This window comes from Girardinichthys multiradiatus, chromosome 21 (genome assembly GCF_021462225.1).
Source record: "Girardinichthys multiradiatus isolate DD_20200921_A chromosome 21, DD_fGirMul_XY1, whole genome shotgun sequence".
NCBI lineage: Eukaryota > Metazoa > Chordata > Actinopteri > Cyprinodontiformes > Goodeidae > Girardinichthys > Girardinichthys multiradiatus.
Genome location: NC_061813.1, coordinates 31,077,804 through 31,099,934, shown reverse-complemented (window position 1 = coordinate 31,099,934; position 22,131 = coordinate 31,077,804). Strand labels below are relative to the sequence as shown.

The 22,131-nt window shown below is 41.9% G+C and overlaps 1 protein-coding gene across 1 annotated transcript in view; it reads right to left on the bottom strand.

Moving 5' to 3' along the window:
* gli3 (GLI family zinc finger 3) overlaps positions 1-22,131 on the bottom strand; it is a 133,966-nt gene that overhangs the window by 18,307 nt on the left and 93,528 nt on the right. Inside the window, exons 5-10 of the mRNA XM_047349586.1 lie at positions 17,335-17,540; positions 11,261-11,422; positions 6,865-7,069; positions 3,613-3,832; positions 2,181-2,294; positions 1,060-1,200 (exon numbers count right to left, since the gene is read on the bottom strand). Coding sequence (XP_047205542.1) covers positions 1,060-1,200; positions 2,181-2,294; positions 3,613-3,832; positions 6,865-7,069; positions 11,261-11,422; positions 17,335-17,540 — 1,048 coding nt within the window. The remainder of the gene's footprint in view (positions 1-1,059; positions 1,201-2,180; positions 2,295-3,612; positions 3,833-6,864; positions 7,070-11,260; positions 11,423-17,334; positions 17,541-22,131) is intronic.

The following is a 22,131-nucleotide window of genomic DNA, read 5'->3' as shown; positions in this document are numbered from 1 at the left end:
GTATTTTTTTGCTTTAGACGAAACCCTCAGGCGAAGTATGATGGGGGAACATCCATCTCCAGGCTTCTGTGAGAATTACGATAACAGACAGAGAGTGGGTCTGGTCCGGTAGAATACACAGAACTCTGTGAGGCTTAACCCGCTAAAATAAGTTCAAAACGACCAGCTGTGAGATGGGACTCTGGCTTTTGAGCCCATTACCACTGTCCCTGGAACCAATCAGGAATCCAGCATTATCACCACTAAGCCCTGACTCTACTGTGGGCTGCCAGACACAGAAGCTGAGGCCTGATTGGAGTTGCCGTCCAGAATGGCAGCTTCTGGTGATGTGGCTGGGATCGGTGGAGCCAGGAAAACACAGCTTGTTCGTGACTTTTCTGAGCTGCTCCGTAGGGCTGTAGAGAACCTGTCGTGTCTTACTGGTCCTTTAAAATAAGCTAGTCGTACGGAGCAACATAAATGCAGGTATAATTTATGCTGATAGGCTTTCTTCTGGCAGTGCTTTCAAGCAAGCCATACTTGTTAGTTGTTTTCTAATTGTACGGTCATATACGTTAAGAATTTACACATTTACACATCGCATTGTTTTACATCATGTTGCTGTTTGTAGTAAAATGGCTGTGCTGCAGTGAGGGGTTTTGTTTTAGAGCTTTTTTGGTGGCAATACATAACACAGCCTGTACTTAGAACGTTTCTTTTCAAAACCTACGACATACCAACTAACTGGTTACTTGGTCAGAGCTTGTCCTGTACCCTTATGCACTCTACCAGGTACTTTCTGGAAAGTAAATAGTAGGTATCATAAATGTCCAGGATGGTAACCAGCAAGTTTCTGGAAGGGAAAAAAGTAACAAGTCCTTTCCTGGAAAGTACCTGGTAAGTTCAGAGAAAATACAGGTAAGTTGTGGAAAGTCCGAAAACAGTAACCTCAAAGTTTTGGAAAAGAAACCAGTAAGTTCAGGAAAGTACCTGATAACTCGATACATTCAGGAAAACAACCTCTAGGTTTCTTAAAGATACAGATATTCCCAAAGGTTGTGACTTCTGCTGGATACTCACTTGTACCAGCTGCTCCTGGGTGTCAAACTCACGGCAGCAGTTCTCCCAGTGGCAGTTTGTCTCGTAAACCACCTCCGGCTCCTGTTTGCTCTCGTCTTTGTCCCCTTCTTCCTTCACCAGAGTTATCCCATCAGGATGGTCCTGAATGACCAGTGAGAACCAATATATTGAGATCATGTGACACAAGAGCAAAGTCATTTAAATCCATAAAGTAATGCTTCGGCTTCCAAACATATAAACCTGTCATAAAAGAGATTTTTCACAGGCACAGCAGAGTTACTCAAAGTGTCTCTGGGAGTTTGGCCTCGAGGACTACATTTAGCAAAGAAAGCCACTCTGAATTTGGGGTCTCTGTTCAACAGGTCTGAGGGTACAATTTAAGGACTCTAACCCCCTTTTCCTGCATGACGGTACCCTATTTGAATACACTGATTTTATCCTCACATTCCTTGGTCGAGCATTAACTGAGTGAGCTACTGCAGGGGAGGGGGGGGAGGGGGCAGCTCACTTTCAGTGGCTGCCAACTGATAATCAGCTCAAACAAGGTTTTTCCCCAAATGCTTGCCATTTGCTCACACTTTGTTTCCATTACTTCCCAGCCACTTTTTCTTTGATTAAACAAGAGCAAAATCAATTTCCCCCCTCGTCTCTCAGAGATCAATGATTGTGTTGCATTGGAAACTAAAACTGATAAGAGCAGAAAACACCAACAAAACACCCACATTCAAGAGAAGAACTTTTGAGTACTGTTGTTGCCAATCTGCAGGAAAGCAGCCTTTATAATCAGACATATTGCATACATTCATCATGGCCATAGTTGTCATTATTAATTCAGGGATTTATTAATTATTTGAAATGTTCTGCAGCATGGATTGATTGCATAACATACAACTGTAATGACTTTAGAAAACAGGAACTGGGTATATCAGTTTAAGCTTATAGCACATCATCTTTTAAATAGGTGTTGATGAAGGTTCGAGAATGTCTTAACTTGACAAGGCCACACTCTATGAAAGTCTTGTTATTATATTTGGATGAATGACACAACAATGCCTGCAGAGTCAGTAACTAATAGTAAATTGAACTGAATTTAGAAATCTAATTCAGTAGACAGAACCCACCTGCACACTCACCGATCCTGGACTCGGCAGCTCATCCTCCGGTTTCATTTTTGACCGTTTGTGATGCAATGGGTCGCCTGTGCTGCTCACAGCTGATTCGCTTGTCGGTTTGGCCTTTGGAAAGACAAAATACCAAAATATTTCCAAATTTTTCATTTCACCTCTAATTGCATAGTCCTAACTATCAAAATAGTTTTCCACTTCATGGCAACATTAAAAATGCATGTGATGCTTATAAGCCAATCCAATTATTTACTTAATCAACAAGACTAAACTGGACGGGTTGACTCATAATGATTTCTGCAACTGAAGCTTTAAACTGAGCCAGCAAAGAACAATGCAATTTAGTGTATCACATTAGCTTCTCTAATCATTGCAATTAAAGCAATCTTATGAACCAATTCCACCAGTGAATGACCTGGCTTTGGCCCTGACGTAAATATGCCCCCAGGGGGATTCATGTAACACAATAAGTTTTTTGAGAGTACCAGAATTAACGCAGAACTTTTAGACATCTGGAAGAAGAGATGGGTTTTGTCAATTTTTTTTCCAGAGAATGCTGGGCTTTTCACACGACTGTGCAACTGTTTCATATCTCCAACATGACACATTATTGAGTCGTGTTTAATATTCAGTTTAGGACCAAGAAAGAAGTGCCTGCTCCAACAAGTTTGCCTGAATCTGTAGCTGCCCACCTGCACAAGCCAAAAGTCTTTTGGAGAAAGGTTTCATGCTTAGATGAAACAAAGATAACTTTGGGGGAGACTGCACCAACTGTCGAGCACGGTGGTTGTAGTATCATGCTAAGGGTAGGCTTTGCAGATGTTTTAGATATCTGGAAGCAGGAAGAATTGTTTTTTTAATTTTATTCTGGAGAATGTTTAGCGTTTTTTCAATTGAAACTTGCAGCCACCCACATGGAAAATAGAAAGGTTTTATTGTCTCTTGAGACAGACATTTGTCCAACTTGAATGTTTCATTTCTTAAACGTTGAAAATGAAAGCATGGGATACAAGAGAAAGGAAGGGTAATAAACACTGAATATTTACTTGAAATGCAGGCCTGCACATATGTAAGGGCTGAAAAAAAAAATAAGAGGAAAAACCCCTTTGGATCCATCCATCCATGTCAATATTCCCCCTCTCCTCATCCTTTCTCTCTCTCTAGTGATTAATGGATTCAGCAGTGGGATTCTATGCTAACAAGCCCCTGGTTGTTTGCTGCAGGCACGTTCTCGTTCTGTGTGCGGCTGGCTAAAAACAAGAAACAACATGAGTAGGAGGAAGGAAAATCCCAGGAGAGGAGAGCATTGAGGAGGTGGGGTCCTGCCTGTGCCCGTGTTTGGTTGGCTGACACCGCTCACACGTGGCTGGCATGCGATGCCGCTATCTATTAACGTGTGATGATGAATCGCAGATCCCGGTGTTCTCACCTGTGACGAGTCGTTGGAGATGGCTGAGCGATCGCTGGCGCCGAGCCCGGTAGGAGGGATGCCAGGCACAGGACGCTGGGTGGCAAAGGCCGGTGTCGGATGGACTAAAGGCGGGCTGTGGCCGAATGCGGAGCCCACGATCCCCGGCTGACGGCCCATCAGCTGATGGTGCACATGTAACGCCACCGGAGTTGGAGGGTAGGCGAAGCTCAGCGCCGGGCTGGAAACAGCAGAAAGAAGGAACAACAGAGTAAAACAACTCTAAACCAAAGCTATACTTCAAACATTATTTACAGAAGCAATGCAGCAAAGAAGGGGAAGTTCAGTGTGTAAATGGATTGTTCTGGATAACTTCTCATCCCTGGGGGCAATCTGACATGAGATGGTGTGGTAATGCTGGAACCAGGTGGGCTGCTGGGAAATAAAGCTTGTTAACACAATAATTTATCAAGTGGTTTGTGTAAGACAGTGTATCATTCCTCCACTGGGCAAAATAAAACAGATAATAAATAACCATTAATCTATCTTAGAGCCATATAAATAAAGTCGCAACATTTTCTTTTCTCTCTGCCTTAAAAAATTTTCATCCCCCTTCAACCCTTTTCACATTTTGTCAAGTCACAGCCACAAACTTTAACGTCTTTTATAATAATTTTATGTGATCAACATAAAGTCATGTTCGGTTGTGAAGTGGAAACAAAATCTGATATTTTTCAACAATAAAATCAGAACATTGTGGGGTGTGTTTTTGTATCAGCCCCCCTGAATCAATACTTTGTCTCTACCAGATTTGCAGATTCCCCGAAAATGTTTTAATTTTCCAACTTTTTTCTTTGCAAAATAGCTCAAGCTCAGTCACACTGGATGAAGAATGTCTGTGGACATCAGACGTCAAGTTCTGACACCTTTCTCTGTTGGATTTAGTCCTGGACTTTGTCCCTTCTAACACATGAATGTGATTTGATCTAAACAAGGTGTGTCAAACTCCAGTCCTTGATGGTAGGTGTCCCTGCAACTTTTAGCTGTGTCCCTGACTTGAATGTTTGAATCGCCTTGTCAGCATGCACACAAGTCAGGTAGAGTCCTGTTAATGAGCTAATTGTTTGATACACGTGGAATAAAGCAGAGATCTAAAACCTGCCGGACACTGGTCATCGAAAAACATGCATTGTTTTCCTTCCATTTCACACTACACCACTTTGCTTTGATTGGTCACATAAAATCATAATAACATGACATAACATGACAAAATGTTGAAAAATTCAATGGGGAATCAGTAATTATGCAAGGCACTGTATTAATCTGCAAACTTTGTTGATCATAAAAATCCCAGAAGCCTCCTCTGCGTAACGATCGTTAAACCTTGGGATAAACATGGATCTGTGTGGCTTGGCTTCATTCATTCTGCACGCTGACAATTTGCTCTACCCGCGACCCATATGTCTGCTGATCTTATTATGAGCCGAGTGGAAATCAATGGGCCGAGACACATTTGGAGGCCCATCCGCTTGTCATATCACTCATCAGTCTGTTGGCTCTGGCTATTTGGATCCTGTCACTCGGACAGTGGCTGAGCATGGAGCATGATTGATCAGGCCCCTTTTACAGATTGCTGATCAATGGCTGAGGATGGAACAATGTATCTTTCCTTTTGCTCCACTCTTCTCTGCTCTTTTCTTCTGCTTTGCTTTGCCTCTCCTCTGGTACTGGGGCATGATGTATATGATGTTTCCCTGAGGTGTGCTGGATGACTGACACAAGCCGCCTGGGAAGTTGGCCGACTGGCTGGCTGGGAGATCGTCACCCACGCAGGGGTTTGACACGAAAGCACACACATACACTCATTTGTGCCTAATGCTTCATCTATGAATTATGATGCCATCCTATAGGTGAAACATGCCACATTTTTCTGTGGGCCATGAGCAAAATATCTATCAGACATGTGAGTCTTTGGTCCTGCCTAAAACTTTTTTGAATGTGTTCAGAGTTTTACACACTTATTTGTTAGAATCGCATTTTGAACTGTATGATTTGGGTCAAATGTTTTCAGGATCATTCCACAAGCTTCCCACACTACTTTGCTGGAATTTTGACTCATTCCTCCTGATGGAAATGGTGTAACTAAGTCAGTATTGTAGGCTGCTCACAAACACTTCAAGCTCTCTCCACTAATTTCCTATGGGACCGAGATCATAGTGTTGTGATGGCCTCTCGACTGTGATTGCTTTTGTTGTGTTTTAGCCACTTTGTAACTTATCTGATGGTATGCTTAAGGTCATTCTCCATTTGGAAGACCCATTTGTGTCCAGGCTTCAACTTCCTGGCTAACGTCTTGAGATGTTCATATAATGTTGTTTCCTCATGAGGCCATCTAATTTATGAAGTACACCAGTCCCTCCTACAGCAAAACACTTTCATTTTAGTTTCATTGGACAACACCACATCTTTAAAAACCTGGTCTTTGTTTCTATGTGCATTAGCTAACTGTAATCTGGCTTATTCGTATGTCCTTTGGGTGTAAAGGCTTTTTTTGCACTGAGTGGCCTTTCAGCCTATGTTGGTAACAGGACACTGTGTATAATGACACTCTTACAGCTCCAGTCAGCATCTTCACAAGGTTTTATGCTTTGCTTTGGGGTTGATACACCCATTTTACACCAAAACCCATTTATCTCTGAGACACAGATCCCGTCTCTTTATAAGGGCTGGACATTACCATGGTGTTTAAACTTCCATTTAACTGGACTGAACAGATCAATGTGGCACCTTAAGGCATCTGGGAATTGTATTTGGGGATAAACCAGACTTGTGGAGGTCCACGTTTGTCTTCTTAATACCTCAGCTGATTTTTTTCCTCTGTCACACAAGGGGCAATGAGTTTTAGGTGATTCCTTAAAGTCCATTCACGGGTTAATAATCTTGGTGTATGAAAACCTCTGACTTTAAGGAAAGTAGTAAAAAAATATATCTCTCCTTATTCTGACATGTATCAAATATATGTTGGTAGTCGTAACTGACTTAAAACAAGAAATGTGCAGTCTGGTTTTGACATCAAACAGTAAGAAAAAAATAGTAACGTGTCTTTTCATACGGTGTATGTAAATATCTGGTGCCAACTTGTAATATTTGGTTTTTCACAGCCATCCGTCCAGGATCTGACCACAGATGGATGTGGTATCATTAAACTTCTTGAGAACTGTAGTGAAGTCCAGTAAATGTTCTCAGATTTGCTTACTTTGTAACTTCTGTTACCTGATTGCTCTGGCGGAGAGATGGCCGTAGGAGCCGCTGGTGGAGGAGCTAGAGCGGGAGCTGTTCATCAGCGTGGTAACTATTGCGTTCGGGGAGTTACGGATCATAGTCTGCAGGTCGAGGCTGTGCTCGGAGAGTGGCGAGATGGTCAGGGGGCGCTTCCTGTTAGGTCGTGCTGGAAGCCTTGGACTTGGGAAGCGGGAACCTAGAAGGACAGAGAAAGAATTTATTGCATTGTTTAATGCTCTTTATCAGATGTTTCAGGGCAAGAGAATCAGCTAATTTCTAAAAACAAAAAAAGAAGCTTTTGATGTTTTTATACATGAATTTCTGTTTAAACTCTTAACCTAATCAAACCCTAACAGATGACATTTTTGTCAATCATCAGACAAAAGGCCCATCTCAATGAGTGTTCAGCTGTCACTTGATGCACTGCTTGCATTTCATCCAGGAGAAAACATGTCTTTTATGTTGGAGAAATGCTCCGACTGTGTATGGTAATATTTAATCAAGTCCAATTTGACTCGTTATTCAAATGCAATCAGTGTTGACTGGAAATACCAAAGAGGGGTTTGAAAAGGTAAAAGGCGGAAACTGCGCAACCATTCTCTCCGTGCACACAATGAGCCACGGGTAGAGATTAAAACATGACTTTTGTTGTCTTTTCACACGGAGATGTCACTAACAAGACAGAGAGAGAGAAAAAGACAGGGGCGAGATGGAAGGAGGGGACAAAAAAGCAACGCTGAGGGGATGTCGCGCTTTGTGTGTGAACTGACACAATGACTTTGTGACTCAAGACTTGGAAATAAAACATTTCGAGTTATTCCATAAAGACAAACAAAACCGATAACCCCCCTCTTGCATATTTACTTCCCCCTCAATCCATCCATCTCCCTAAAACGTAAATGCTCTATCTCTGGTTTGACACATTCAGCGATTACAGAGTGCTCCTTTCACATGGTAATCAGAGAGTTTGTTGTTGTTGTGTGTGTGTGTGTGTGTGTTTGTGTCTGCGTGTGTGTGTGGTGGCGTCCTGGCATGCACATGCCTGAGCTGCATCTGAAGCATGGGGGCTTTATGGAGAGCAACACCCTCTTTACATTTTTTATTATAAGGAGGATCTTGCTTGGGTGAGAACATAATGTAGTTTGTCACATGGGATTCCCTGACAGGTCCCCCCCCCCCCCGAAACTATACATCTATTCCTCCTGCAAACAGTCTACTTTTATACCTCTGATTTGGACAAATCTGACACCTAAAACAAGCTGCATCCACTTGTGGAAAATTGGAGGATGGTGGAGGTGGGGAGAGAGACGGAGAGCCTTGCTTGGGAGAAGGGGGCCTGTGTGCCATCACCGCAAAGCCTCATGGGACCGGTGTTTATTAATGCACAGCCCAAATGATAAATCGGCCAACCGGGGAGACAGAGAGGGAAGCGTCCTGGCTCGTAGCAGGACTGTCCCTCCAATTTCCTCTTGATTTATGGACGGGATGGCTGGTTACTCGCTGCGTCATTAATTTCAAGGGGCCGGGGAGGTTTTCGGATGGGCCAGACTGACGGCGGTGGAAATAAAAGTTGGTTCCCAAACTGGGGTTGAACCCTCAGTGACCCACCTGGGAGGGGGTGGGGGTACTATAACAAATACATTCCACTTTGTGGAGTGTAAAAGTGGATCCTGGAGATGGAAGCACAGTACAATAACTATTGTTCTTACAATCAACAAGGTTCTAATCCTGTGACGAGCAAGGTCTTCACCGAAAAAACATTTTTGTCAATTCAGCTTATTTAGGGTACACAAATGTATGGAAGCCCTGAAAGTCAAGTAAATAAGACTTTCTTCTAAATCTGACCAAAGCTTTAATATTATCTTGACCTTAAAAAGTTAAGGCAATGTAAAAATGTCCTTTCTTCTAAAACATGAAACTAAATCTTCTTAATTTTTTTTTTCTGTTAATTCTAACTCAACACAAAACATCTATTTTTTTTTCTTCATTTATATAAACTTTTTTCTTCCTTTTTTGTCCTGAAGGGCACATTTTTCTACTGGCCCTAAAATTTAATTGGCATGTTTAAAAAAAAAAAAATGCCAATGAATATTGGTATTTTTTATTGCATTAATAAAAACCATATTCTTTTATTTACTTATTTATTTCTTGCAGAAAAGCTTGTAATGTCATGAGAAAAATAATCTTTAGGCAACATTTAGAATTTTTCTCCATATCAATTTCATTCTTCTATTAAATCCATCATTTGCAAAGCACTTAAATATAGCGATACACTGCTAAACTATGACATGAACCGTTTATACTCCCTGAATGATGAAAAACACTACTTTAACAGTGTAGATTATACGTTTATATTGTTTGAATGTGATTAGGTGTAAACATATGAACAATAATAGCTGTGGTTTCTCAGGCTAAATATAGCAGCACCAGTGTTTGAACCTTAAAGTAAACCTGTTTATGCAAACAGTTTCCTATTAGTTGAAAAGCAGCTCAGAGATTATTTAATAGAAGCCTCAAATAAACATTGTAGTGCAGTGTATACTTCAGTCAGAGTGATCTATGAGAGCTATGGTGCTAATTAGGCAGTACTAACGCAGACAATAGACCATTAAAGCCCAAACAGGCAGGACAGGCCCATTGTTTCATTAGCAGAACTCTCTATGAAGGTAATTACACTCATCTGGAATAGACTAAAATAGCTTCATGGCAGCCCAGATTATCACTGAAAGCCTCCTGATAGACTTCGCTCTTTCCAAAATCCACCAAAGCTTTAAAGTGATAATTTTTTTTTCCCCGGCGCAGGAACACACATCGCCTGAACGTGATGAGTTATTACCAGCAATGATCACAGGCAATTTTTTGTGTGTGTGTGTGTGTGTGTGTGAGGAGCACCGCATCTCCACTTAAATTTGGCCCTAATTGTTTTGTTTCAGTCTATTAATCTTAAAAAGTGACACAGAAGAAAGGATTTCTCCCCCGTGATGAATGGTGGGACATTCCAATTCCCACTTAATAGCAATTAATTTTCTGATACCCGCACAAGTTTGGCTAGTTTTAATTAGTTTGTTCGGAAGAACAGTGGGGGGAAGTTCACCCCGGATTTCCATGAAAGCAGTGTGTGTCTGACTAAGTACGTTCCCATCAAAGGGAGCGGGGTGAGGCTGTCTGACCTCCCTAAGATTCGGTGTGCCTTTAATTTCCTATTTACGCTTTAAAATAACTCATTAGCATAAGTCCTTTGAGCACAGTCCTGAGCCCGACACATTAAGACAATGGCTCATTTAAATCATGTCAAAGTAAAGTTGCAGAAGCCTCCTCGATGTAGTTGAGATGTAGCTTGATCTATAAATATATATAACGTAGAAGATAGGTGCACTTTTAAGGGTTGAATTCCCTCAGGGGCCACCCAGACTTTACAGAGAAGGTATGCACTCATAAGACTGAAAGGTGCAATCCCAGCAGGGATGGACGTGGTGGGCTTCTTTTATCACACGGGGCTGCTCAAAATGTCCAGTTTTTTCCATGCAACACTTAATAAAGCATCATTTCTAATAAAAGCAACTAATTATGCATGAAGGTGTGTAAAAAGCCTGTAAAAGAATAATGGGAAAGCATCATGGATTCGCCTATCCTGCAAGCCTTACAGGGTCTACCTCCAGCAGTCAGTGGGCAAGAGGCGGCGTATAACCCTGGACCGGTCCCCTGACCATCACAGGCCAACACAGGACAAACACACAAACACACACACACACACCTAAGGACAGTTTAGAGACAATTTAACCCAACAATCATGTTTTTGAACTGTGGGAGGGAGCTGGAGTACCCTGAGACAATCCATGCATCCACGGGGACAACATGCAAACTCCATGCAGAAAGACCTGAAAATCACATTCTAAAAGGATAACTAAAAAAAGATTACTCTATTTTTAAACTTTAAGAAATAAAAAACAAGCTTTTTTTTTAAAATGCTCTGGACAAAAACCTTGAGGTAAAGTTCTCTAAAAGGTGGTATTTTAGATACATGGTTTTAAGAGCAACAATATAAATCTGTTAAGGAATAATAATTAGACTTATTTAACCAAAGTGTGACTTTCTTGCATTCTTTTAAGGAGGAGTTGATCAATAGCTTGTCAGTCTTTATGAGACTATCAAATTGTTCTTGTGCCTGATCATTTACTTAGTTTTACACCTGAATGGTTTATATTTCAGATGCAAATGGCCAAAGTCAAAAGAAAAGAACTTCTTAGAGCCAGAAGAATTATTCATCAGTATTAATTAAGATCAAAAGAACTTTATTACAACAACAAGATAGCCTCCCTCATTGCAAATGTGCTCAAAAATGTGGTTCTGCATATACAAACACAGTCTAAGATCATTGCAGACTTACTCTCCATTGCCTGCAGGTACTCCATGTGCAGGGTATTGGCGCTGCTCGCCCCGGCTGGAGACGCCACAGACGGGAGAAGGTCTGCCGTGTACGGGCTGCGGTGGCCTGCCAGCAGAGCCATCTGGTGGTAGTACTCGGCCGTGGTCAGACCGGTGTGAGGCGCTGCAGCAGAAGGAAATGGAAGTTCAACAAAAGAGGAGAAACTGACCATTTAGAAGGAAGCTGGTGAGAGAGCAGCAAACAATGGGTTTAATTTATTAGGCTGTGAGAGAAAGCAGACAGGAAGAACACCTGCACTGCATTAGAGAACTTGCACATTTACTTTAGATGATAATCAGCTCAGCTGAGCAGTAATGAGCACATTAGCAAACACCATCATGTTAACCCAAACAGCTGCACAGGGAGCATCACCTGAAGCGGAGAGCCTCACGGGGGACTCCTGCTTGCTCAGAGATTACAGTGAGTGCATTAGTGTAGAACAGAATAACTGATCATGTAGCAAAAATAACCTTTTCTCTTTGTTTTAGTGTTCTTTAATCACTTCCACAACGTTCTGCAAACGTTCTGAACACTCTTGATCTTTTTAACATTTTTACAAACACAAACTTTGGTGTATTATATTGGACTTTTATGTGATAAGACCTACACAATGTAATAGTGTCATCGTTTACTTTGTATTCAGCCCCTTGACTTGTAAAATTACCTCCTGTTGCTTCTCTGAATAATGCTCCCTTTGCTAGCTTGTCAGTTTAGGTAGACTCTTTCCACTTCCAAATTGTGTATTAAATAGAGCTCTGTATGATGTTCAAAGCTTTCCATAATGTTTTCTAACCCTGCTTTAAACTTCTCCTCAAACTTCCTCCCTGACCTTTTTGCTGTGTTCCTTGGTTTTCATGTCTACTCTAATGTTCTCTGGGAAATCTCCGAGGCCTTTAAGGAACAGCTAGATTTATACCGAGACTAAATCACACACACAGGTGGACGATTTAGGTGACTTTTGAAGGCAATCGGTTGCACGTTATTTAGGGGTATCACAGTAAGGGGGGGTGAATAGAAATGCAGATTTTCATTTGTAACAAAAATATTTAAAACCACATGCTAATTTCCATTCACTTCCCAGTTATGTGCTTCTTTAGGTTGATCTATCACACAAAATTGTAATTACATCTACAGAAGCAGGGACAGGGAAGGAATATTTTTGCCAGGCATAGTATGTTTCAGAATGTGTGTGTGGCAAAAGAATGTGGGCCAACGCATGTCTTGGCAAACATGTTGCCTATGCAGTGCAAGCGTCAGCACTGCAGTCTGCAGATATGCAACCTGCTCCTCAACTCTGCTCTGTTGGAAAACAAAAAGGCCTAAATCTTCTCGGATAGATCTGAGCGCATGAAAAGATACCGCAAACGATTCTGCCTCCACTTGGTTTTCTCCTTTTTAATGCTCCTCCATTCCAAGTCATTGCCTTAGTCAGAGTCCTTGAACCGGAGCCTAAAAATAAATATCTGGCGGAGGGCTTCTATATGCAAATATTGTAAGACAGAGAGAGATGGGAGAAAGGCTAGCAGTGTGGTTTTGGATAAAGATGTGGAATCAGTTCAGACTACTCAAGCTCCTTTCCCCCCAATTTGAGAAATAAAGAGGAAAATAAATAAAGAAACACTGTATGAGGAGATTTCTTCTTAAGTCTGGCCCCTATGCCTGCGGTATGCATCCACGATTGGCTGAATGAAAGGAACGAGAAAAAAAACTGCAAATTAATTCGATCTGGCTTTTATGTCTTAGGCAGAAGGGGGAGTTTCTTAATTGTCACCAGTGTTCCGCCTCAGCTTTGCTTTCGCATTCAACTGTAATGTGTCCCATTCAAGATCCGTGCACGGAAAAGAGCTTTGTGGGATTTCTAAATCAGAAACGTTGGCATCTGAGTGCCATCCTGGAGGCAAGAAGAGAGGGGGTGAAATGATGTGGAGAAGGCAGAAACTCGCCTCAGGACTCACCGAGCTGAGCCACCGGGTGCTCCTTCGGCACAACAACAGGATCAGGGGCAAGCCTACCTCTGAACCAGTTGTCGTTAGAAAATATAAAGCAAAAATGTGTGAAAGCAAATGTGTGGCAGCAGTGGGGTGGCACTAAATCCCACCCACTTTTAAATCTCCATTAGATTCTGTTAATTAATTCATCATTATTCAAATGAACTTTTTTTTTGCTGGGGGAAAAAAAAAAATCTTTGCATATTGAAGGAGGCTCCCTGTAAGTGCAGTGATATACTAACAACACAAAAGCTGATGGGTTAATTAATCACCGAATTGATTTAAGGAATAATTAGGTGCCTTATTCACCATTCACGGCATTATGAATTAAACGGAGGATCATGTGGTAGGTTGGAGGAACTATTTTGATTTAAAGCAATCTGAGCCTGGCACACATTACGTTATGGTAATGGAAACCTGGAGGGCAAAGAGCCAGAGCCGTTTGCAAGGAGTCGAGTTCAGGCGCAGGAGAGGGGTTGAGTGAAGCAGACACTTCTAGCCTTCACTTAGAGGCTATCAGGCCTGGATGAGATTAAGGGAAGTGTGCAGATGTAAAGGAAATAACCCCACTATCTGCCAATTCACACATACATTCAAACATCAGACAGGTAGCTAAAGAGGGAGTCTGTGACTGATGTGCCAAAAGCTTGATGGCTGAGGATGTAAAGAGTGAATAATGGGTAATTTGGGCATTTGAAGATCTAAAAGCTGAATGTAGATGTGGATCTTTTTACCAAGAGCTCAGGGAATTTGAAGGCGACAGGCCTCGACTGTACCTATATTTTATAAAAGATGCCTTTTCATAAAGTTTCATATCTTGGCATATTTATATGATCATGTTGTACAGTTAGAGTTTCCTGAAACTAAATCAAAAGACTGCCTGAAACTATTTTAACTTATTGTAGACTCCAGAAAAACTGGAGAGTTTAGCTTAAATTTCATATCAACTATTTAGATGTTTGTAAAAAAAAAGTGTAATTAAGGTCTTTTTCAGGTACTAGGAATTATATTATAGATTTCTCTATGGTAACACATGAGTATCTTCTCTATAAGTGTGAATGTGTGTGTGTGTGTAATTTATTAAAAACGGGTGTAATTATGGTTCCACCTGTGATTATTGAAACAGTGCAAACACTCCCATTCCCACTGTTATGTTCCAGCCTTATTTTAAAATGGATTACATTTATTTTCTCCCTCAAAACTCTGTAAAAAACGTTTGTTTGTATGTTAAAAATACAAAACTTAAGAAATCACACGTACATAAGTAATCACAGCCATCGCTCAGTACTTTGTTTATCCACCTTTAGCGGCAATAACAGTCTCAAGTCTTCTTGAATATGATGCTACAAGCTTGGCACACCTATCTTTGGGCAGTTTCACTCATTCCTCTTTGCAGAACCTTTCAGGCTCCACCAGGTTGGATGGGAAACGTCGGTGCACAGCCATTTTTAGATCTCTTGTTAACGTTCAAATTTGGATTCACATCTGGACTCTGGCTGGGCCACTCAAGGATATTCACAGAGTTATCCTGAACCCACTCCTTTGATATCTTAGCTGAATTATTTGGGTCATTGTCCTGCTAAAAGATCAGCATGATACTGCCACCACCATGCTTCACTTTAGGGATGGTATTGAACAGTTGAAGAGCGGTGCCTGTTTACCTCAAAACAGGAGGTTGCCAGACGCCTGGCAACCAAAAACTTCAACGTTTGTCTCTTCAGTTCAGTGAATTTTATTTCTCATGGTCTGAGTCCTTCAGGTGTGTGACGGGGCTCTGTTATGAATTGGGCAAAAATGAAAGCCAATGCTGGAGTTCGCTTAGATGGTGTTTATTGTGCTCATCTTCAAGTTGAAAAAAAAACCAACTGTGCAATGTATTTACAATGGACATCCAGGCAGGGAAAAAGAGACAAAAACAGCAGTACCTTCATAGCAGCTCAGAGAGTCCATCACCTCGAGTGTGACCTGCAGCAAGTCTAAACCCAGACTGACTCCCTGTGGCGTTGAGTCCTCTTTTATAGCCTTAGGCTCCGCCCACAAGGTGCATAAACAAAAATAACCCCTAAACCATTACTTCTAACTCAATTAAACTCTTCTCAAAGTAAATATACAAAACATAAATACAATGAAAATGAAACCTGTAACCAAAATATTTACTCCATTTACTAAAACAAACAAAATTAATACAACGTCCTGATGACGTCACCATTGCGTTGTCTAGTGACTCCCTTCCGGCGGCGTTCATCCGGATATAACTAAACTTGATTATCTGAACCAAAAAAATGTTTGACACTGAAAATTACATACTTTAATGGATATAACAACTGAGGCAGGAACACCGTGTGTGAACCCTCGACAGACCGCACCAGTTTGACTGAAACCAAAAGGCAAGTTCTGTTGGATGTGCATATGTGTGTGTACTTGCATGTCGGCACGGACTTAATTGTAGCACTACGTCCCAGCTTGTGACAGCTCCTCCGTCACAAGGTCCCTTTTGACAACTTCCAGGTGGGCTGCCACTCCTTACTCCTTAGTAAAAGCCACTCCTTTTACTAAGGAGTGGCTTCTGTCTGGCCACTCTAACATATACGCCTGAGCGGTGGATTGCTTCGGAGATGGCTGTCCTTGTGGAAGGGTCTCCTCTCTCCACGTAGCAACACTGGAGCTCTGATCCTCAGGTTCTTGGCCTCCTTCACGACTAAGGCCCTGATCCGATCGCTTAGTTTGGACGGTTGACCAGCTCTAGGACAAGTCCTGTTGGATCCAAAGATCTTCAATCTACAGATGATGGAGGTCACTGTATTCGTCGGGACCTTCAAAGCAGCAGAAATTTTACCCCTCCCCACATATTTGCCTTGAGACAATTCCTTTGACTTCCTGCTTGGTGTTTGTACTCCGATCTGCATCATCAACTATGGGACCTTTGTTAGACAGATGTGCGCCTTTCCAAATCCTGTCCAATCAACTGCGTTTACCACAGCTGGACTGGAGCTGCTGTAGAAACATCTCAAGAATGATCAGTGGAAACAAGATGGACCTGAGGTCAATTTTGATTTCTTAGTTTTTATTTGTAAGATATTTGCAAAATAAAACAAATCATCTTATGAGGTTTTGTGTGTATAGTTTTAAAGGTAGAAAATTATTTTATCCATTCTGAAATAAGGCTGTAACATAAACAAAATGTTGTGGCCTCAATAACAGAATATGCAACATGGATGAAGAAAATACAGTAAAAAAGACTTTTCTCTCAGATTTAACATTTTCATAATCAAATCAAATTCCATACTTTTCCAGACTTTTGTTCAAAAATTGTGTACACACCTGTGGAAAATTAAAATAAAAGTGTGGTCACTAGGGTCTTCTGTTTACCTTTTCTACCAATTTATTCACATTTGTGATGGTACATTTATTAATCCATGCCTTGTGAAATAAACAGCAAAAAAACAAGATATTATATTAACCCAAATCCTTAATTTGACAGACACGCAGTCCACAACACCTTGAAACAAAAATACTCATTTAAGGCCTCTGCTTTAGTTTTGTAAAATGCATTTGGTCAATCAAGTGCTCCCTTCAGATGACCAGAACACCTGAAGATCCATCCTTCCTTCCAGCCGGACCGCTTTTTCTCAGTTTAACTGTATGTGACCCCGCCGCTCACTGATGCAACCTCTTGAGGTCTCCGACACGTCTTGCAGATCAAAAGGATTAGCCTCCCTCTCCGACGGGAGCACCCACACACTCTGAACGTGCTGCACTCATAATGCTCCGACCCGCTAGCTCCCTCACTCGGATAACGTCTCCCGGACCCTAGGGTCTTAATAGAGATGGATCTGGTTGCCTCTCACCTGACCTCCTCTGATCTCAAACCAGAATTAAACCGATACAGAGAGATGAAATTCCTCCTAATAGCGACTGATCAATTCCAACAATTATTTTTAAAGGCCTACTGAGGCCGTGTCAGATCATTCGCACTCTGCTGGGGTTTATGTGTGAGCGTTGAGTGGGTGTGTGTGTCTGTGTCGGTGTATGTTTCACTTTATTCACCATCTGCCGGGCTGAGGCCCCGGGTGGCTGGAACGACGGAGATAGAGGGGCTGCTGTGGAGCGAGCGGATGTAGTCCATGTATGGGCTGATGTAGGGGTGTGGAGGGTGGAAGGGCGACTCCGCCCCCATGGACGGGTTTCGCTGGGGGGAGATCCGAATGAGGGAGATGTCGGAGAAAGTCGGACTGCCTGCCAGCGCTGGAGGCCTGCAGAGACACACACAAAAGGAGAATGACGTGTGTGCTTCAATTCAGAATAAAAATAAACGATAAGACAGACATTTAAAACTAAAGTTCTTCATTATATGGTTATTGCCGCATTTCAGTCCACTTTATTTTAACTGTGAATGTCAAATATGCACCAGTAAACATTGTGTTGTTAAAACCAAGTTGTTCTGGGGAAAAGGAAATGAAACAGAAAGAGCTTTGTGGAAACTGAGAGATTTTGTCATTTTTGTTTCACATTAACAGTATAACAAGTATTTCTGGTATCTCTACCTCTTTAACAAAGTTAGTACTTTCCTAAAAAAAAACCTACTGTATCGAGTTAATATGTTGCTAAATATATACAAAATGTACTAAAAAAAATAGTAAATAGTTTTGAAAATGAGAATTTAATGAGAAGTTAAAAATGCTATTTAGGTGTGACATAATGCATACAAAATCCATCCTTTTGGTTAATATAATTATATTGTTTGCTTTCCATTATTTTGACTAAGAAGTTGTCACTGAAGGAAAAAGACTCTTATTTAAAGTTTCTCATCTCTGGAACCAACAGCATGAAAACCTGATTTAAAAGAACCTGCAGAAACATTTGGCTCTTTTAAATCAGAAGTGGAAAAATTACTGTTTACTGCAGATTAACCGTAAGGCTATAAAAATTGCTTTATTGATTCTATCATGTTTGAGCATTTTTTTCCTGCTTAAATAATCAAATTTCCTTTGTTCTTTCTGTAAATCACGTTGAATTACATGTGAATAAATGGTGGCTTTCCTTACCAGTGAAGGTCGGCCATTTATTCAGGTACAACAACAGGAAGATGACCACATTACAGCAACATTGCTCTCTTTCTTCCTTTTAAGAAGAATCCACCTCTATTTCATGTTCCATGCTTGTTTTAGAAATGTTATTAAACACAGGGAGAACTGTTTGTAAAGCAAACCTCGCTAATTGTATTATTGCTCATTGCAAATATAAAATGCTAATGTCAGACATTTTCTAAACTCAGTAACCATTTTATCTTTGTTTTTAAGTCTTAGTAAAATCCTGTTTAGCTGCTGAGCTGTGTAACGCTGACTGCTCTCTCTCACACATCGACCCTGCTAAAATTAAAGGATGGATCTAAACAGAAAGGCTGCTTCAGGTTGTTTGTTAGTTACATACAATACATCAATTAATAATTTTAACTATCTAACACATAGACAATGAGACCTTTTCCCTCTTAAATATGTAGTTGAACAGAGAACCCACCCGGACACTGAAAACCAGCAATACACCAGTGGGCAGAGACACTTGCCACCGGCAGGGAGTGAGGCGGGGAGGAAATAGGCCCCGCATTTGATGGGAGGCCAAAGCTGTTCCAGGAGAGGGAGCAGCCCAAGACCCAACCTGCACAAAAGCAGGTGCACACAATCACAGTCACAATCACACATTTCCACCCTCATGTGTACACATAAAAACACTCACACCCACACACCCAATGTGAAGACACACAACAATGGACGTCATACACTCACACCCTCCTACATGAACTGTACTCCCAGGTCAAGGTACCGCTATCCAGAAGGGCAACCAGCCCCTAGACCCATGAGGAGGTCCCCTTTTATTCCAGGGTGGAGACAGGCAGGCTGCACCAGCACAGACTAGTGCCGGCACTGCCCAAACCCGAACGACCTCGGCCCAGACACCCCGCTCAACCACAGCCCCCAACGACTCCCGCTCTCATCTGGAGAGGGGATCATGAACAAAAGAGGGGCCTACCTGGTCCAAACAAGCCCGTCAACCAGAGCCTTCCCAGGACAAAGCAGTCCCAACCCCCTAATGAATTCACATCTCCACCCCATGAGCCCCACACCCCCACAGAACCCCAAAATGAATTTCCCCACAGGGCCACCCCCAACCAGGACACAGATACCGAACACATGCCCCCAAGCCCAAACGCCATGAATCCCTTCCACACAGGGGCACACCCCCACAGAGGGGCTCCATCCCCAAAAAGCCAATGAAGACACATTAACACAGCACAAGCTCCACATCCAGCTCCGCTCCAAGCACCCTCGCCGCACCCTGCTCCCCACCACACAGCACATCACGACAGTGAGGCAAGGGCCCAGCCTCTGCCCACAAGCGCAACAGAGCAGACATCACCTAGCACCGTACTCACAATGGACCCCACGCCAACGACGGAACAAACTCACCCAGCAAGAGGTCCCCGGGCAGGGGCACACACCCAGGGCCAATGGCCCCTACTATGCCCCCACAACAACACCACATCGCTGCCACTGCAACGACAGCCCAGGGAAAAACATCAACCAGGTCAGCTTCACTGTCACCGCTCAGCCAATCCAAATGCTGGTGACCACAGATCCAAAAAAAGGGCACCACCCCCCCAATCCCACACTCTGGAACCCCTCCACCCCACCCTCCAGTCTGACGCCCTGATTCCTTTACTCCTCCAATCTGGAAAGTTTATCATATTATTTTTTTGTATGATGTCAGGGTTGTTCCAGATGGGTGTACATCTGCATGGGATCCCACCATGCTTTCAGAGAGGAGCTGATATTGAGGCTTTTAAAGCATACATGTCGTTTTATATTTGAGCTAATAAATGGTAGGTGTGAAACCTTAATATTATTGCATAATGTCTGTTCTACATCTAGCCAGGGTTCATCAAGAGGACCTTGTTTAAACCATTTTGAGATAAATTGTAGCCTATTAGCCAAGAAGTAATGGTGAAAGTTAGGCAGATCTAATTCTCCTTTATCTTTGGTCTTCTGCAGCGTTTTTAAGCTAATACATGGGGGTTTATTTTTCCAAAGAAATTTAGTGATGGAGGAGTCTAGAGATCTAAACTAGTCAGATGACTGCTTATTTGGGATAATTGAGAATAAGTAATTGATTTTTGGCAAGACTATTATTTTTATTGAAGCAACCCTGCCCATGAGTAGAGATTTCCATCTAATGAAATCATCTTCCGCTTTTTTAAAAAGCGGGATGTGGTTTAGGCTTGTTAAATCTGCCAATCCAGGAGAAGCATTAATATACAAACAGATTTTATAAAAAAAATATTTATTGTGATATGAGACACATTACATTTAAAGGTGTGCAAAAAAGAAGAAAGAAAAAAGATCACAGGTATATGCTGCGGGTTTTATCTGTAAATACATTGCTGCTCTATAATCTCAAGTGTTTTTTTTCACATTACTACAAAAATGTCATTGCTAACACAGCATTTCAGAAAAAGAAAATCAGACTGACAGCCAAACACGGTGGTGGTAGTGTGATTATCTGGGCTGTTTTACTGCATTCGGACCAAAATGACTTGCCGTACATGATAGGACCTTGAATTTCCCTATCTACAAGAACATCCTGGATACTGTCCGGGCAAAAATGTGTGACATTAAGCTCAAGCAGACACGGGTTTTGTTATGAAGGTTTTGTAGTGGCTTAGACAAAGTCATGGCTTAAGTTTGATAGAGATACTATGACATGACCTTATGCAAACTTTGCAAAACATAGCAGCACTTGTGTTTGGATATCTACAGTACAGACCAAAAGTTTGGACACACCTTCTCATTCAAAGAGTTGTCTTTATTTTCATGACTATGAATATTGTAGCTTCACACTGAAGGCATCAAAACTATGAATTAACACATGTGGAATTATATACTGAACAAAAAAGTGTGAAACAACTGAAAATATGTCTTATAATCTAGTTTCTTCAAAGTAGCCACTTTTTGCTTTGATTACTGCTCCGCACACTCTTGGCATTCTGTTGATGAGCTTCAAGAGGTAGTCACCTGAAATGATTTTCACTTCACATGTGTGCCCTGTCAGGTTTAATAAGTGGGATTTCAAGCCTTATAAATGGGGTTGGGACCATCAGTTGTGTTGTGCAGGAGGTGGATACAGTACACAGCTGATAGTCCTACTGAATAGACTGTTAGAATTTGTATTATGGCAAGAAAAAAGCAGCTAAGTAAAGAAAAACGAGTGGCCATCATTACTTTAAGTAATGAAGGTCAGTCAGTCCGAACAATTGGGAAAACTTTGAAAGTGTCCCCAAGTGCAGTCGCAAAAACCATCAAGCGCTACAAAGAAACTGGCTCACATGAGGACCGCCCCAGGAAAGGAAGACCAAGAGTCACCTCTGCTGCGGACAATAAGTTCATCCGAGTCACCAGCCTCAGAAATCGCAGGTTAACAGCAGCTCACATTAGAGAACAGGTCAATGCCACACAGAGTTCTAGCAGCAGACACATCTCTAGAACAACTGTTAAGAGGAGACTGTGTGAATCAGGCCTTCATGGTAAAATAGCTGCTAGTAAACCACTGCTGAGGACAAGCAACAAGCAGAAGAGACTTGTTTGGGCTAAAGAACACAAGGAATGGACATTAGACCAGTGGAAATCTGTGCTTTGGTCTGATGAGTCCAAGTTTGAAATCTTTGGTTCCAACCACCGTGTCTTTGTGCGGCGCAGAAGAGGTGAACGGATGGACTCTACATGCCTGGTTCCCACCGTGAAGCATGGAGGAGGAGGTGTGATGGTGTGGGGGTGCTTTGCTGGTGACACTGTT